Source organism: Manacus vitellinus, unplaced genomic scaffold, assembly GCF_001715985.3.
Source record: "Manacus vitellinus isolate BGI_N305 unplaced genomic scaffold, ASM171598v3 scaffold_4_pilon, whole genome shotgun sequence".
Lineage (NCBI taxonomy): Eukaryota > Metazoa > Chordata > Aves > Passeriformes > Pipridae > Manacus > Manacus vitellinus.
The window spans coordinates 36496806-36514700 of NW_021940604.1; the positions used below are offsets into that span (position 1 = coordinate 36496806).

The 17895-nt window shown below is 36.8% G+C and overlaps 1 protein-coding gene across 2 annotated transcripts in view; it reads left to right on the forward strand.

The window, feature by feature from the left end:
- IMPG1 (interphotoreceptor matrix proteoglycan 1) overlaps window positions 1-17895 on the forward strand; it is a 58570-nt gene that overhangs the window by 9289 nt on the left and 31386 nt on the right. For both annotated transcript variants that reach the window (XM_018077827.2, XM_018077826.2), the window contains exons 2-9: window positions 3973-4206; window positions 6980-7146; window positions 7362-7390; window positions 9958-10025; window positions 10488-10573; window positions 14275-14421; window positions 15674-15732; window positions 17504-17524. In XM_018077827.2, coding sequence (XP_017933316.1) covers window positions 3973-4206; window positions 6980-7146; window positions 7362-7390; window positions 9958-10025; window positions 10488-10573; window positions 14275-14421; window positions 15674-15732; window positions 17504-17524 — 811 coding nt within the window. The remainder of the gene's footprint in view (window positions 1-3972; window positions 4207-6979; window positions 7147-7361; window positions 7391-9957; window positions 10026-10487; window positions 10574-14274; window positions 14422-15673; window positions 15733-17503; window positions 17525-17895) is intronic.

Below are 17895 nucleotides of genomic sequence, written 5' to 3' on the forward strand. Positions count from 1 at the left end.
CCAAAACTGATACTATTAAGAAAGAGAAATTTAAAAAGCTGTATAGAGAAGCATCCACTATAGTTATACAAAAAGGTATGAATATGAGCTTCTTGCTCCTGTGTTTATAAAAGCAAATTTAAAAAAACAACCAAACAAACAACAAACCCCCCCAATGCTGACCAGTTATCCAAATGGCTTTAAACTCTTTCTCTAGAATCCAGTTCAATAATGATGTGCTTTTCCTTTTTCATTATGCAGATTATTAAAAACACATAAGAATTCTCACCTTTGAAAAATATTCCTCCTGCCTTGTTATTTTAGTTACGGTATAAATTTGATAACACAGGTCTCAAGAGACACAGAGGAGAGGCCTGACCTAATTCCACAGATTTCAGATTTTTATTTTGTGAAACGAATACTATTTATCTGCCTGAAAACAAAACCTGAAGAACAGAACTATCCACTTGAGAGATCAGTATGGATATCAAAGCAATTTGATTAGATCCCATATGAATTAGATTGCTGTATCATATTTTGGAAATTGCTTTATGGTATTTTGGAAAAATTTTGTTATATTTGTTTGAGTTCAGGACTAGAGGTCAGGAACTCCAGATTTTAATAACAGCTGACAGAGACTATGCAGACAAAACTGCCTCAATATTTTTCCTCAAGTATGTCACCTGGAAAATGAGGACAATGGTGTAGATTCTTTCACGTGAGAATAAAGGAGGAGAATTACAGCTTTGGTTAAGACATCTTGGAGAATAAGCTGAAGTACACTAAACTGTTAGCAGACTTATATAGTTGTTTGCCCTTCTGGCCTAAAACTATCAAAGAAAACTCAAAATCTTAAATATAACTCTTAAAGGTAAAACCGAGTTAAACAACAGAGTTAAATAAGAAAAAGTCAAATTGGACAGTGTTTATTTAGGGTAAACTTTGAATATTTTAATTACATATGTTTATTTCAGAAAAATGATTGAGGACAAAAAAATTTAGAAAGATTACTTATTTTAAGAAAAGCATACCAGCATAGTATCATTGGGATTTTTTACATGATCAAATGATGTACCCTGTAAAATTGCACCTCTCCAGTTTACTCTATTACCATATTGTATGGTAATATTGGGCAATCATATGGAGAGAAGGGCTGATGCTTTCTCCAATTCAAATTTTGCTTAAGTTTAGTTAAAAAGTGATTTCAAGGAATTATGATAATAAGAGTTATTCTAGTAATGGAAATTTACTAACCAGAAGGTATAAATTAAATTTCACCTATTACAATAGAGATACTTTAGAAACAGACCCTCAAAAAAAAAAAAAAAAAAAAAAAAAAAAAAAAGTGAACATTGAAGGGAAAGAATGAAAAGAGAAAGAATTTAAATCCATCCAAAATTGGCTGGCAGAACAGTTCTAACTGAAGCAGAAAAAGTATGGTCATTTCCTCAGCCTGAAAAGCCTAAAAAGGGACTCTAACCTATAAAGTTTGAAATCATTACAACAATCATTTGAAAAGAATCTCCTTTGTCAGCCTTATGAACAGTATAGTTCTTAATTCAAGTTAATGACTTAGGGGTAAATCCTGGAGAAGAAGTAAATCCTTCAAGAAAGGCCTCTGCTTCATACAAAAGCTATCGAAGAGCTTAGTGACAAAATCCTCTGCCCCAGTTGGTCAGGCTGCCTGGGCAGCTGGTCTGTTGCAGTTAATATACATTGCAAAAGGTACACCTTGTAAAAGGACTTACAACTGGCTACCCTCCATGTGGATATTTGGTCTTTTCTTCTAGGGTATTTCAGGAGTCTTCTTTGAGGTTTCAATGGCATTGGATTTGTTCTCTCATCCCATGTATCATTCAAATAACTCAGTGTCTCAGCTGATGCAGTGTTTGGCTACTTGTGGTTTCTGATTAACTTAGCGATGCGTTTTCACAGTTTTTATGCAGTTTCTGGTTCATGATCAGACATTAATGTGGAAAAATTACTTCCATTTCATTTAACGTCAAACATTATATGACTGCATCATCATTTTAAATTACCTTGCAACAATTAGACAGTTACAGGTCTACAGATTGCTGCCTCTGGCATGCATTACAAAACATTATGATAACCTATTGCTCTCATTTTATAACTTCCTTTCTTTCAGACAATATTCATCGTAATCAACCAGTAGACTTTTTGCTCTGTCAGAGTAGCACCTATATCAAAATATAGATGTCACTACTATGATTTCTACACTGTAAACATTGGATGTTCATTTTGAAGTTAAATAAGAACTGAGACAAATAGATGTACATACATATGTATACTGACATACATGGTGGAACTTTCCCCATTCTTTATTTCAAGTACTATTCTTTCTGTAACAGTACGCTTTTCAAATATTTTTCTTTATCATTTATCTGCCTACTTTTAACATTTAATTAACACAATTCCAAATTGTCAAGATAATGTTGTTTTAACCTTCCTTATTTTCTCTTGATTTGCCTAAGAACATGATAATTAGTGTTTGTTATATGCAGCATGACATTTCTTCTTTCTCCAGCAAACTGCTAATCTTTTACTTTTTTGATAGTGCTGCTCTTACTGAATTTATTCCTTTTTAACATGATTATTTCCTTTTATTCTTCTGTTACAAGCTTTTAAACCATTTTTCAAAGTATTTTTTTCATTTGGTTCATCAGGATTCAGGAACACATATACCTTGTTTAAAGTTTTGCAGTTCTTTGAAAATGTCCTTTACTCTGTTTACATTTCTCTTTAATTTTTATGAGTAATTACTGTATCAAATGTATTAAAAGGCAACTAAAAAGGTATTTCCAAATTAATTGTAACATCTTTATTAATATCTATACAAAATTTTGGAAGACAGTCTAAAAGATACTTACTGCTCTTGTCACATGATCCTGCAAAATGCTATATTTCAGCTCATTTAAATGTGTACTTTATATGCTATTTTTTATCATCAACATTTTACATTAACTTTAGCTGCTATGTCATGTAATACTGAATCACAAATACTTAGGAAGTGGAACTAAATTAGTCGTGACTTTTTGTACGCCTTTTAAACATTTCCATTTTTCATAGCTGAATAGCTCCATAAGTAAATTCTAGATCTTCAATTCCCACTCGCTGGTTTCACTTTTTTCAACTGTAGTTGTTCCACTTTGCCAGGAATTGTTGAAGATCTATTGAAATACAATGCCAGAGCTTCCACAGCACCTATCAACCAGTTGTAAAGAAACAATTGTAGTCTGTTCTAGCTAATACTTCAGTTTATGTGAGGGAAGGATAGAGGAGTGCAATGTGGAGTAAAAGAGAGAGACTGGAAACAGCTCTTTCTTTTCCCAGGGGCAATAAAACTCCTGTTCAACTTTTGAAAGCTTCAGGGTCCAGTTCTTGGGATAGATTCAAGACTATGAACCTGATGTGAAGGGAGATGTGCCTTGAAGCCCAAAGGAACTGTAAGAATATCTTAAAGGGTGGAGATTTAAGGTACAATAATTTCTCATTTAACTTCTCTGATAGTGTAGACACCTACTTATACTGTAGACTGATACAGATATTCTTTATTTTCCCCAGGCTCCAGACCATTACTTATCACTGCACTGTAAAGTTCCCTACAGGTCAATATGCTCACAAATGAGATGTTGTAGCACAAAGTTCAAGCACTTAAGTGTCCTTTGTGGATCTAATCTAAAGTCGCTTTTGAAAACAGGATTTAGGGCTTCTGACACTTTTACCCTATGTGTCCTGGGCTCACGTGTTGAGATATAAGGAAATTAATTGCCAGGTCTCTTGAGCCCCAGTTCCCCCATGTGATCACAGGATGCTTCTCCTCAGCACACTAATTTGGTCAGGGCATTGACACCACTATAATGTAACAAAAAGGACTCTCAAGTTTATGCCCATTTTCCAGACATGAACTTGCCTTGGATACCTACTGCCTATGCAAAGTATGTTTATGTACATGCTTATTTTTATCTTTTCCAGAAATTCCTAATAAAATAAACCATGCTGAAGCCAAACATCTTGCAGACGCCTCAGGGTCAGACAAAACTGAAAGAACAACAAAGAGGTCCAGAGTATCAACCATAAGGCGGATATTTGACATGGCAAAGCACCGAACAAAGAGGTCATCCTTTTTCTCAACTGGTGTGAAAGTTTGCCCACAAGAATCTGTGAAGCAGATTTTAGCCAGTCACCAAGCTTACTATAGATTAAGAGGTAAGATGATTATTGTAGCATGTACTTCCTCCTGCAAAGTCTTTCTTTTAATTGAGGAAACACAGTAATTTTCCAGAATCTTGTTCTTCACCTTTAAGCAGTGTATGTGCTATTTGCTTTATGGTTCATTTCACCATAGATAAGCATAACATAGATAAAGTTACATGTGCATCAGCAGGGTTCAAGACAGACAGTTACCAGAAGAAAATAAGAAAATGCACTCAAAGGACTAATGAACTTGGAGTAATTGCATAATGTTCTAGCATGGCTGATCTGAAGACCAAATTGTGCTTGCATTACTGTGTAAAGATGTACCACCTTTCTCATAAGTGCAGCAGGTACCATCGTTGCAAGTCTGAATTAATCTCACCAGTTTAAGACAAACAATGAAAGTATTAATTGGTCATTGTATAAATATGTTGGTGTATCTGTAGATACAGTAAGTCTGTAGCAGTGTTAGTATACAACAAACACTCAGATAATCGTCAGCAGGTCATGAAAAGAACTTAGTCTTATTTTCAAAAGGTCCCAAATATTTCTTCTGCCTTTTCTCAACTAATTCGCTCTCTCCCCAGCCCTTTTTCACTTCCCTTCCCATAGAGAGCCTATGGAGTTACGACTCCAATTCTAGGTCCCTAGAGAGCACGGTGCAAATAGGCTCCTGGTTTTCATATTTTCTCTCTTCCTCCCTCTATCCCTTCCAGTCTTTCACTCAGTGACTGTTTCAATTTGTATTAGAAAAATGCATATTTTTGCACTGCAGCTAGACAGTCCAAAGCTAATTCTAAAACCTAGTCAGCATTTCTGGAATGCAAGTATCCAAGGCAACATCTGCTCTCTAAATCTCCTCTGCTTATCTGTTTTTCCTCTATATTGATCTCCAACCATTCACATACATCCATGTAACTTGGCTCCTCCTTGGTTCTCTTTTAGATAGCTCTCTCTGAAATGAAACCTGGATGTAGAGCTGCAAAACTTTTACTCCAGCAGCCACTTGCTACAAGCAGCATAGGAAAATTACACCAATGTCTGTAGCTATTCCTATAGATACAAAAGTATTTGGTCTCCATTGTAGCATCCTATGGCCACTAGAGAGAAATCTGAAATGTGTTAAAGAGGTTGATCCAAGAAGCATTTCTTAAATTCAAATTAATCCTGAAAGTCCCTGAAACTCACTGGTTACATCCCAAATGGGGCTGAAAACAAGCTGTTCTGAAACAGGCTGGTATCATTAGCTTGAACTCAAAGAACCGTACATATGACCCTTTCTTTTAAAAAACTGAATATGACAATACTACCAACTTTTTGGAGAGCAGCACATCACCTGGACTCTATAAGTCTTGTAGTGCAGGCAGGTTTAAACTTACATCTCCTTTTCCTCAGCAGTGTTCTACACTCACAAAATTCTCTGAACAGGTGTCATCTAGTTCTTCAACTGAAACCTGAGTACTTCCCCAAAAAGGAAGCAATCAAACAGATGACTGCAGCTGAATAATTTGTACACTCATTCAGAAAAAGGTGTTTCTGCTCCCTTGAATAGTTGCACATATTGCATTACAGTATCCTTCATTAAAACCTCAAAAAATTTTTCCTGCAAGGAAAGAGCACAATCCTTGAATCTGTAACCACAGTACAAGCCTTCATGGAAAGGTAATCTGGTATCCATGCTGGAGCCTTACAGCCTGTGCCTATCTGTGGCACAATCTTACCTTCATTTTGTTTCATGCATATACTTTCAGGTCTGTTCTTTTCTGTGCCTAAAGTCTAGGCGATCACTTCTACCCCTCCAAGTCCCATGACACATTTAGAACAGTAATAGCACTGTGGATCATATCAGTCTTCTAGAGAATTTTTCTGCTTTCTAAGAAAAATTACACTTTTTTTTTTTTTTTAAACACACACAAATATACTTCCAGGAATGAGCACATGACACAAAAGAGCTCAAATATAGGAGCTCAGACAGTTTCTATTGGATAACCTGAGGCTACTGTGACCCTACACCAACTCTGAAATAATACACTATAGCATAAGTCACAATGAGGACAGTCTCTCATGTGGGGCAAACTGGGTGAAAGCATGGAATCATCTACAACACCTCCTCAACTGGTCATGTGTCACGTTTATCTGGTAACTGGATTACTTATCATCAGATAGTATATCTTTATTCAGCAGTTGCCGCTCAGAGAAACAGACACCGGAGAGTTGCAAGAAAAAGAGGATAGGAAGTAGTTTTAACTGCTAGCTCATAATGAATAAATCTCCTCAAAAGACAGCCTGTTCCTTTTTAATAGTCTGAGCGCATCTGCTGCACATGCAGCTGCTCTACGGGGAGGGCAGGTTGCTCCTGAGGTATTATTGAGGGGCTCTAACCCAGCTGGGTGAGTACATCCCTACAGCAAGTTTAGAGTATACCTAGAGAAATGACTGCACTAATTTCAGAGACATCGATAATGCAGATAATGAACTCACTCTAAGTCAAAGTAGCTATCAAGTACTGAAAATAAATGACCCATCTCACAGTAATGAGCTTTGCAAAGTAAAGTGCTACAGGCAACAGCTTTTAAATTGCAAGTTTCTGTTAAAATGGTTTTTCTAACAAGTTTGAAAATTCCTCTCTCTAAAAGCATTTAATTTTAACCAACATTTCGAAGTGTGTTCCTTCATTTTGAGTGATGAATGTGTAAACGTGCAAATACCAAATTACTTTTAAAAGGTTTTCAAGTTTACTTTTTGGTAGAAAGCATCCATCCCCAACCCCTTTCTTCTTACTCAGTCTGCCAGGAAGCTGTGTGGGAAGCCTTTCGTATTTTTCTGGATCGGATTCCTGATACTTCTGAATATCAGAACTGGGTTACTGCCTGCCAGAGGGAAACCTTTTGCATATTCGACATTGGCAAAAACTTCAGCAATTCCCAAGAGCATCTGGAAATAATCCAACGGGTAAGGATTACTGACACTTGTTTATAAACTGGGAGAGACTTCCAAGTCCCTCCCTATCTGCTTATTTAAGGGCAAAGTATTGCTCAGGAGGAGGAGGGGGCATATCTTAGAAGAAAAATATACAAGGATAGTAAAAAAAAGAGCTAACAGGTTTCTGCTCTATCTGGTTGGATACACCCACTAGTAAAATGCTGTTTTTCTTAATCTTTTTGCAGCGAGTGAAACATAGAACCTTCCAGGAAAGGTAAGTAGCACAAGTAGAACCTTGTCACTTGATGTTACTGCCTTTTTTAAAAAAGATACGTGTAGATGCGTGTGGATGTGAACAGATATACAGATAGCATTGTGGTGTATTTGGTGTGTGCTGTGAGAGAGGTGTATACTGTATGTACCATAGTACACAGCAACTGAATCACAAATAATGGAGGTGGCCAAATGTCTGAGTTACCTGTTCACTTTGAGACACCACATAATGTTTTCTCAGACTAATGTGAGCATGAAACACTGTCAGAGACATGGCTCTGCATTAGACCAGTGTTGATTGGGAGTATGACAAAAGTTGCTATATAGTTTCTCATATAGGAAAGTCCAAGAGCTTAACAAAGGTTTATCTGAGAGGCTTCATTAAGCAATAATACAAAAACTCTATGCCTTCACTTTAGCCTTCTCCTGTATTTTTACACATCATGACAGTGTCAACTAATGTGATACTTTCTTCTACAAACTCTTTGAAAGAAATATGCTTCTGGCAACACTCAGAAGTCTGAGAATGGCAGGATTAAAGTTACAATACTGAACTCTGTCTCTCTGCATATAAATACTGTAGTACACCCAGAAAAATCATTGTCCATAACTCCTCTGAATAATGCATTATTTTTTCCTTCAAGTTTTTTTGATTTTCAGGACATTTTCAGGCAAATAATCTTTTGCATTAGTAAGTTACACTGTCTCATGATCACAGAGATCTTATGTATCTTTGTTCATTCCAATATGAGAGATCTGAGGGCTTTTTCTCAGAAATGTATTTTTAATAATGTAGGCCCTAATTAAACTCCCCGGAAGGCCAAAGGGAGGTCTTTTCATTCAGTCTGGTGCAAACAGCAGCAGCAAGGCATTAAGTGACTGATCTCAGATTTCTTAAATTCTTTGTCAACAGTATGGTTTTCCCTAGAAATAATTGAGAAGATGAAGTAAATGCTATTAAATTACTTGTATTTTAGCGGGAAATACAGCCAGCTATGATTATGCATGGTTAGACTTCATCTTTACTATTATGTGGCTTGGGAAACATTTTGTATCTTCTGTAGATGCCACATAGATCAGTCTCCAGTTAAAACACAACACATAATTAGTTAGCATCGTGAAAACATTATAAATAGTACTTTTGTTCTCACTGCATAAGATATCCAGAGGATGTGGTAAATCAGTTGTTGTTCATGTTCTTTATTTATGTTATTAAACATCTCGGTTGGTCCCGTATAGAAATGTATCTCATACATCTTTTCTGTCTACACTGCAGGCTTTATGCTATCTCAGTTAACACCACATCACACATTTACAACACCCTTATTCTTTCACTCATACCAGTTTTCACAAATACTGCATCTGTGTGCACTGTAGAAATTTTGAGGAATTTTATTCTCATTTATTTCAAAGACTGTTTTTTTTATTTTATGTTGTGGGTTTTTTCCACATCCTACTTAGAACTCAAAACAACTGAAATTCTTTGCACCCCAATTTCAGGAAAGAAAAATCTCAAAATGTCCCTAAGAAGATTCTTATCTAAAAATCTAAATTTTCCCAGAAGCTGAATGAATAAAAATTTGGGTTTAGAGCAGAAATTATTCCATAACCTTAACAGTAGGAATATCTAATACATCTATAATAAAATGTACTTAGATATACATACTAGTTCTGCTTTTCAGGCAAGCCAACAGTTGCAATTGCAAAAGGTATTCATTACCTCATGGCTGTAAAACTTACAACAGAAAATAATATCAACAATACAAAACCAAACCCTGTGATACAAGGCAGACAACCTTACATCATACCCACCGTACTCTTTCTTGGGTTTTCAGCTGTCTTCCATGGGGACCATGGCAGTCATTAACCCATGAAAATTACATCTCATAGTAATCTGGATCCAGGAATCTGACTTGAAACTATCATTATTTGGAAGCATTCTTATGATATTATAATGCAGGCCAACAACTGAAAAATAAATACATCCATCCTCTCCTCAAACCATACCATATAAAACTCTCTTGGTACCATGAAATGTCCATTGGTCCTAAAATTAGGAGAGGCCCAAAGCTCTCACTGAACTATATTGACAGGATGAGATATAGCAAAGGAGACAAAAGTTGGTTTAGATGGTGTACAAGAAGTCTTTCTTCCATTTTAGACAGTGGTCTACCCTTCCTTAACCTCAAAGGGAAACAAAAACAGACCCAGTGCACTGATTTAATCTCTGTAATCCCATCCCTCCAGTTGCATGGATAAAATCAGTCATGAAATCTCATGAGCAGATTCCTAACAGGATGGATAGTCCTTGGTGGAGGAATATATCAAATCAGTATTTTTGTAAGAGCAAATATTCAACTGAAGTAGAGGAAACGAAATACATAAGCTGTCAAATAAAAAATATGATCTACTGTTCCACTGCCTGTTTAACCAGCTTACAAAATATTCCATTAGAAATAACTTCACTCATTTAAACCATACTTCTATATTTCTAAATTTTTTTACACTTTTTTCATTACCAGTACAGTATGGAGATAACTAAATCACTCATTTATTTTTGATTGATAGGAAAGATGAAATATCCGCAGAGAAAATAGGAGGCAAAAAGGTGGAAGAAATTCCTTCCATTTCTACAGGTAAAATCAAGTCTGCTTTTTGTGTGTCTGTCCTTTAAATAAAGTCAGTCATTCTTAGGTCTTAAAAAGCTGTAATTTAATGAATGCAGTAGAAGCATGACAAGTTCAGCGAAGTACGATGAAAATGTTTTTAACAAAATAATCTTTATGAAGCAACTTTTATCTCTTTACAGCATGTCTGCTACTCAAATGTAGCATTCCAAGTTGACTTTTGCCTTCAGTCACACACATGCAATGCTACTGGTGTTTGACCTGGAAGAAAGTCTGTCTATTGTATAAAACATAGCAGCTTTACCCATACCATAAGTCACGGCCACCTTCCAGTGGCACAGGCTTGTGCTCAAACACACCCTCCTTAAGGAAAGCTGCTCCAGTGAGCTGACACCTGACCAACACAGAAAGGGGAAGATTTTTGATGTGCAAACTTGTTCTTGCCTGACTTTTCTTTTAACCCCCCTGCAGGCTCCCCTGGCACACCCCTCTCTCCATATGCACCTAATGGCACGCTGCTCAATGAAATCGTTAACGACACGAAGACTCCTGTGAAGGTCAGGGCAGCCTGTTTTCCTATCCCATTTTTTCACTCACCTTTTTTGTTTTTGAGCTCAGCTAGAAGAAAAGAGCTATAAACACTTGGTGCTTCAAAACCATGAGTTCTCCATCTGTTTCAGCCAGTGGAACTGAAGGGGTCTATTAGCATCTGTTCTGTACCGGAGTAGGGCATGATGTTTCTCAAGTATGAGGTAGAAAGTATACAAGTATGGAAACCAGCTTTTAGGAAGAGTCTTCATTCTTTGAAGGAGGGACCTGTTGCCTATCTTGCACCATTTTGCAACCTTATTATTCAATAAATAACACCAAAAAACATACCTTCTAGGGCTGCCACAACACAGGAGATAAGACTGGACCTTCCTTGCCTTTTTCTGACCAGACAACCAGCTATCAAAGAAGCATCTCCACTGCTATCTCTTCAGAGCAGCCATGCAACACAGCTCTGGAAACTACCCCTTCCTCCACACGTTTACAGCAGCTGCCACCAGTTACCTCTGAGAGAGGGGTGGAGCGCTGGGAGGAGTTGTTGTTTTTCCCTATCCTGGCTGCTAGAAAGGTAGTCCTGGTCTCAGCACAGCTGTGTGGCCTCAGGGAACCTCCCTCTGGAGGCATTACCGGGGAGGACCCTGCTTCTGAGGAGCCTTTGCTCTTACATTTCCTCTTTGCTCTGAGAGTTTTTCCAGTCTGTAGAACAGCTACTTGAAAAACCTCTTTTTTTTGGGGGGGAGGGGGGTGTGTGTGCATACTGGCTGTAGGAAGAGGCTCATTTGGGGGCAGGAATGCTGGGTGAGGCCTTGCCATCACACCCCTGGCAAATCACCACTGTTCCCCCTCCTACCTATACAAGCTCCTCAGCTCCAGCACAGGAATTGCACTGGCATGATCCCATATAAATGGTGTTTTTACTGCTCAAAATTATTACATCCTTGTAATGTAAGAAAGCAAAATAATCTTTAAATAGTCTCAACTTTCTATTACCTACCTGTATCTCAGATCTTACAGCGAAAGAGCGAATAGAATATGAGGGAATAGTGGTTTTAAAATCACTTATTTGTGATGTTTGAGATGTACCAGATGATTGTCATTAACCAGTTTCTTCTTGTTACGGATCTCCTTATTCTTTCTTGCCCAATCCTCTATCACCAGCTCCCTAAAGGCTGGCTCCTCAAAAGTCGTGAGGCAGCTATGTAGAAAGTGCATATTCCCGAATCTTCCATTTATATGATAGAACATTACAGAATGCTCTTTCTCTAACTGATGAGCCACATTTCTAGACACAACACAAAACATACATTCTTCTAAAACTGAGGTATCCTGAGGAATGACATAGCAGAGCTGAGTTTTGCAGAGTCAGTGGGTGCAGAAAGTGCTCTCTCCCATTTCACTCTACATTCTGTGGTTCTATTATTAACATCTTACTTTCTCTCTTATCCCCTGCCACTGCAATCTCTCTTGTTCTGCTTATTTTTGGAAGGTATTAAAGCCTAGGTGTTATGTATGGGACAGATGTCTCTAGCAGCCTTATGCCAATTTACCTGGCAGCCGAAATGGAAACTTCACCTCGCTGTGAGATTCAGGCTGATGAGCTTGCTGCTCTTTTGGGCCAGTTTCTTCTTGACCTTGTTGTATTTGTTTGTATTTTCTCCAAGGTGCAAGAAGTCTGGCTGAGAGTAGAATTATCCTTGAGCAAATAAAAAAGATAAAATCGTGTTTAAAGAATACAGAATATCTATGTATTGCAAATAAGTATGAACATGCAACGTATATGCAGTACATGCAGTAAAGAATTTGTTTTTCTGAGATCTTTGTATTTTTAACAGGCTTTCTTTAGAACCCTGAAAGATTCTATTCATAAAAAAATGTAATAAAATACATTGGCAGTGAAATGCAACGATGATATGTGTTAACATTAGTAACAAGATATGTGAAGAAAGACAGAGCTTGGTAGGAGGCAGGAGTTTCCTGGGTGAGCTCTCTGCATCACCTCTTCAGGTACTTGCATTCCAAGACTTGAAATTTGAAGCTCAGCTCTGTTTGTGAATAAGGAATGAGAGATACCTTCTGATCTTAAAATTAGCAAATGTAACTTTACTTTAATAACTTTATATTTAGGATGAACTAGGAAATCTTTCTCAATGCACCCATAGCAACTTTGCCCCTTGGGGCAGCACATCATAGCCTACAAATGAATTGGCATTTGTTCTTTAATGTAATTAAAGAACAAAAATTAGTAAATGTAAGGAAAAACTACAAATATTGTTGGGAAACAGCAAACAAAATGAGTACTTTTAACAGCAGTAAAGTCAACTGCACAAGAAAGGTGTATCACAGGTAGGGCTAATTCTAATTTAGTAACAGAAAACCCAAATGCAAACTTCTGAACATGAAACAGTAAGAGAGAGTCTGGAACTCTGCTCTGACTGACCATGGGTTTTCTGAGTGTAAGATTTCAACTAGCTTGTAGAATTTTCTTGTCATTCTCCTTGATGTCCTCACACATTGTCCTCCAAAGTGGCAAGTAAAGCTATATGACTTTACAATGATGGAAGTAAGACTTGGAAACAGTCTCTGTGCAAGAAGTGGCTTGATTCTCTTCACCTTCTGTGCTGGTTTAAAAGTTAACCAGCAGGGGGAATGAACCCAACTCAAAGGAGAGATTATAAGTCAGAATAACAATTTATTAAAATAATACAGTAAGTACAATAATACAAACAAACAATTGGTCTCAACCCACAAAAACCCAAATGTGTAACCCAGTACCCTGGGGCCTGAACAAAGTGGTGTTCCTTGGGCCCTGTTTGAGTCCAAAGTAAAGGGAGAGGGGAAGAACCTGCTGGTGGGAGAGCTGCTGCAGTCTGGCCAGAACTGGTGATCGCAGTCCAGTGGTGGTCTAAGTCTGGTTGAGAGCGATGAGATGCAGCCGTCCTCTGGATCCCACGAGTGGGTTGAAAAATGTTCCAAAACTCCAAGATTATATATCCTCCAGTTCAGGCAGGAATGTTCAGTGCTCCCCTCAGGGCGGGGAGTTCCACAAAGGGTGTGAGGACAGAAACATCCTCCTATCTCACAGGCCTCTTAACACCTAGTTTATAGCCTGAGGAGTCAGGCTCTATGGGCAGAAGGTGCGAATAGTCTATTGACAACAATAGTCTAGTTTCTGGGAAATGACATGGAAGGCTATAGAATACAGTTTTGGGTTACACCCACCATGCTCTATGGGCAGAGGGTGCGAATAGTCTATTGACAACAATAGTCTAGTTTCTGGGAAATGACATGGAAGGCTATAGAATACAGTTTTGGGTTACACCCACCATGCTCTATGGGCAGAGGGTGCGAATAGTCTATTGACAACAATAGTCTAGTTTCTGGGAAATGACATGGAAGGCTATAGAATACAGTTTTGGGTTACACCCACCATGATGAACTGATCTCAGCTGTCCTAACTAGGACACCTTCGTTTATGCATATCAAAGGCAATGCTCAAGTTACAATAGTAGAAACTTGTTTGCAAAGAGAAAAGAATTAAGCCAACATATATGTATAGAAACTGTTATCTTTTGTAGAATATGGCTCAGAAAGTTATTTTGGTGATGGGCTTAAAAGGAAACCTAATCTACCTGTTAAATACCATCACATTGGGAAAAAAAATCACTTCGTTTTATTGCTTCACTTTTTTTCATTTCTTCTTCTTTTCCAGGAGCTGGGAACAAATGCAGTCCCTGAACTCCCTGTGGAGCAAATGGTAGAATTCAGTGTAACTCTCACTGATCAGGAATACACAGCTGAACTTAGTGATCCCAACTCCCCAGAGTATCAACAACTAGCTGCCAAATTTCAGCGACAGGTAAGGAGGCTGAGTGAATGCAAAAATGTTGACTTTATATCTTGGCTGAGGTTCATACTATAAACCTACCCTTACCATGAAATAGAATTAGACTCTACTGCTCTTACTTTGAACAGATAATTCCTGTCATCTCAAGACCTTAAGTTTTTCCCCTCATTCAACCTATCTGTTCAGCCACCAAGCTAACAAGCCAAAAGCTTTGACAGAAATAGAGCCTCGGATAACTGATGAACAGAATAACTTTAGGAATATCATTCAGGCTTAATCAAGAATACATGGCCAGTACTTTTTTAATAATTTAATTTAATTTCTACAATAAACCTAACGAGAAAAGTAATATAAATGTTTAAAGTAATTAGTTACTGTTGTCTGAACTATTTTTCAAAAGACTTGCATTCATTTTGTTGTGCATTGACATAGTTTCTGTAAGAATTGGAACATCTGTAGTGTTTTCATATAATTAATAATATTAACTGAATGTTCAGCTATCAGTTTAACAGCAGATAGCAGCTAATGACTTGAGGTTCCTAAAAGGTTTTCTTAGTAAAATCAACTAAAGCTTCTCATCAGTTTTATGAACATTCCTTAGAGCAAGTTATTTTGCTTTCCCAGTTCAGTTCCAGATATGCTTGGAAAAATGACAAAGGATGTGCTGGCAGAGCTGATAAAAATGGTTTTTCTCAAGATTTCCATTATTACCCTCAAACAGAAGTGCCTGCAGACTTTGTTTGCTAACTATATAATACATCTTCTATTCAAAACCATTTAATCATACACTTGTTAATATTAAAGTTAAAAGTATATTGTTATTCTGTTTGTACAACATGGTTAAAACTGTTTAATTTATAAATGATTTGTCAAATAATCTAAACCCATCTTCATTTGGTTTCTAAGTAATAAACAATTTACAGGTGATTTGAATCACAAAACTATACATGAACCAAAACTGCTGAAAAACCATTTGATTCATGTTATTTGACTTGCTCTCTTATGATCTAGATTATCACTGATTTACGTAATTACTGAAAAAGAGCTATATTTTGTGCTTCATTTTGCCTGTTAACAGGTAATATAGCCAGTATATACAAACCAAACACTGTAAACTGAGCAATTATGATACCACAAAGAAGGCAGTTGAGACTGTTTCGTAAAGCTCTTTCTCAAAAAAAAAAATATTGTCTAGGTAGTCAACCTGTGCTTGCCTTTTAGTTACAGATCTTACACTATATTAATTTTTTATGGTTTTATATAGATGAAAAAAATATTTGAGAAACTTCCAGGATTCAAAGAAATCCGCGTATTAGGATTTAAGTAAGTAAGAAAACGGGGCTCTCTTTTCTGTTGGCTGCTAGGGTTCTTCTGTTCCTTCTTGTCCTTCAAGATGAAGTGGCCTGTGGACTAGTGTGGGGGTGGAGGAGGGGAGGAGCATGTTGCTGTAAATAGAGAAGGGTTTTATGGTAATACTATGGAGACAATATGGCAAGAATTGCAAACACATTCCAAGTGAGACTATGAGGTTTTGAAGTACTAAATAGAAGTAGTTTTGATTCACTGAGAGGTGAAGGATACAATAAATTGTTTGAATTGTTTGCTGTCAACCCTATATTAAGGACTTTTTAAAATTACAAAGTACAGAGAGTTAGAAGTGCGATTATTTAGGTGACTACTTTTTTGTGTGTGGATCCTGTGTTGTTCATAGATCACAGTGAAGAGAGGGTTGCAGGAGGCTACATGTCTGTACATATAAAACTTTTCCAGTACTTGTTTTCCAGGTGTTTCAAACAATTTAAAATTTTAAATTTTTTTTAGTAAATTTGAGTTCTGTCTTTCAATTTCTTTTAGTTTTAGCTTCCTTGTATGTTTATTACTAATACAAGCTCTTATGTACTTTTTCAATAGAGAATCTACAGGGGAGGGGGAGATAAAAAAATGGGTTATGCTTCTACAGATAAGAGCACCTTGTGTAAAGGATTAAATGAACAATAACTAATAGTAAGAAACTATACAAAATTGAAAAGGAATAAAGAGCAGGGAGAAAAGACATAAATTTATGTGGGCTTACAGCACCGCATCAGAAACATTCAGTCCTTCTAGTAATATTTAATACATGTTAAAGAATGCTCATATTGCAATGTAATTTTAGACAAGAGCATCCTTCTTCCTAGCATTTCTCTCTGCAAAACTGCTGGGAGAAAGGAGAGAGAAAAGCAAAATAGACTGAAAATTAGTTGCTTATATTTTTATATTGAAATCAATAAAACAAAGAGCTGCCACAGAAAAAGCAGAGAAGTCTATAGTAGCATCTCATAGTTATAACTTGCAATAACTAACCCCTTTCAGTTATGACTCCAGATCAGGGATCCATTTCAGTTTAGTATCTTGGACTTAGAAGCTGATATGAAAGTGTATTCGTCAATATGGAAGACCAGGATTGATTTCCACCATCTAGTAATTTAGTTAACTCCTGAGAGGTACAGATCAGCAAAGACAGGTGTTGATGTCCATTCTCCCTAAGCCATATTAGTGTATATATTAGCAGCATTTCCCCCATGACAGCATTATAAATATTCTAGAGAATTCATCAGGGAAAATAACAAGGTATTATATTCAGAAGGTCAACATAGGCATGTCTTCCAGAGGTAATTAATACTTCAAGTTACCCCTGTACCTAGAGTCTCAGTAGGCACCACGTATGATAACAGTAATCATTGCTACTACTGCCACAGGTGTTCATTGCCACCATAAAGACAGAGATTAGCACAGACAGTGCTCAAATTGCACCATTTGGGGTGGGAAATAGGAAAGCTTATATTTCAAACTATCATGGTAAAGTAAAATTCCTCTCTCCCCACACAAAACATGGTGATTACTATTGTTTGGAAGGGAAAAAGTGAACTGATGAAGAGTAGACTGTCATTTTCACACAGAGATAAAAATTATAGATGGCACGTACAAGATAAGATAAATTGTCAAAAGATGGTTGTGATGTGTATGACTGAACGATTTACCAGTATACATGAATCTTTGTTTTTCTTTCTTTTGCAATCCTTTCTCAAACCCTTTCTTCTGTGATGAAATGAAGACAGAAGAAGGAGAAAGATGGGTAATCTTTCTGTAATGCTTAATTAAGATTAATAATTTTATTGACTAATTATTAATAATGATTATTAATCCTTTTATTATGTACATAGATACATCAGTAAATGTCCTTTATCTTGATGTGGCAAAGTGAATTGATTATGTTCTGCCTAAGAACAAAATCTGTGATGTGAAGCAGCAGGGACGGCTTTTACTTTTATCTGAAAGGTTCATGTAATCAAATTTTGTCAAGATCTCTCTGAAGAAAATATTTGATCTAAGAAAATTCACATTCAGATGACTGAAGAATTTTATCAGTCATATACTGAAAGTGAAAAATAAATAGGGAAACTTTATATTCCAGTTTCATTTTTGATCTGTTGTTTCCTAGCTGTA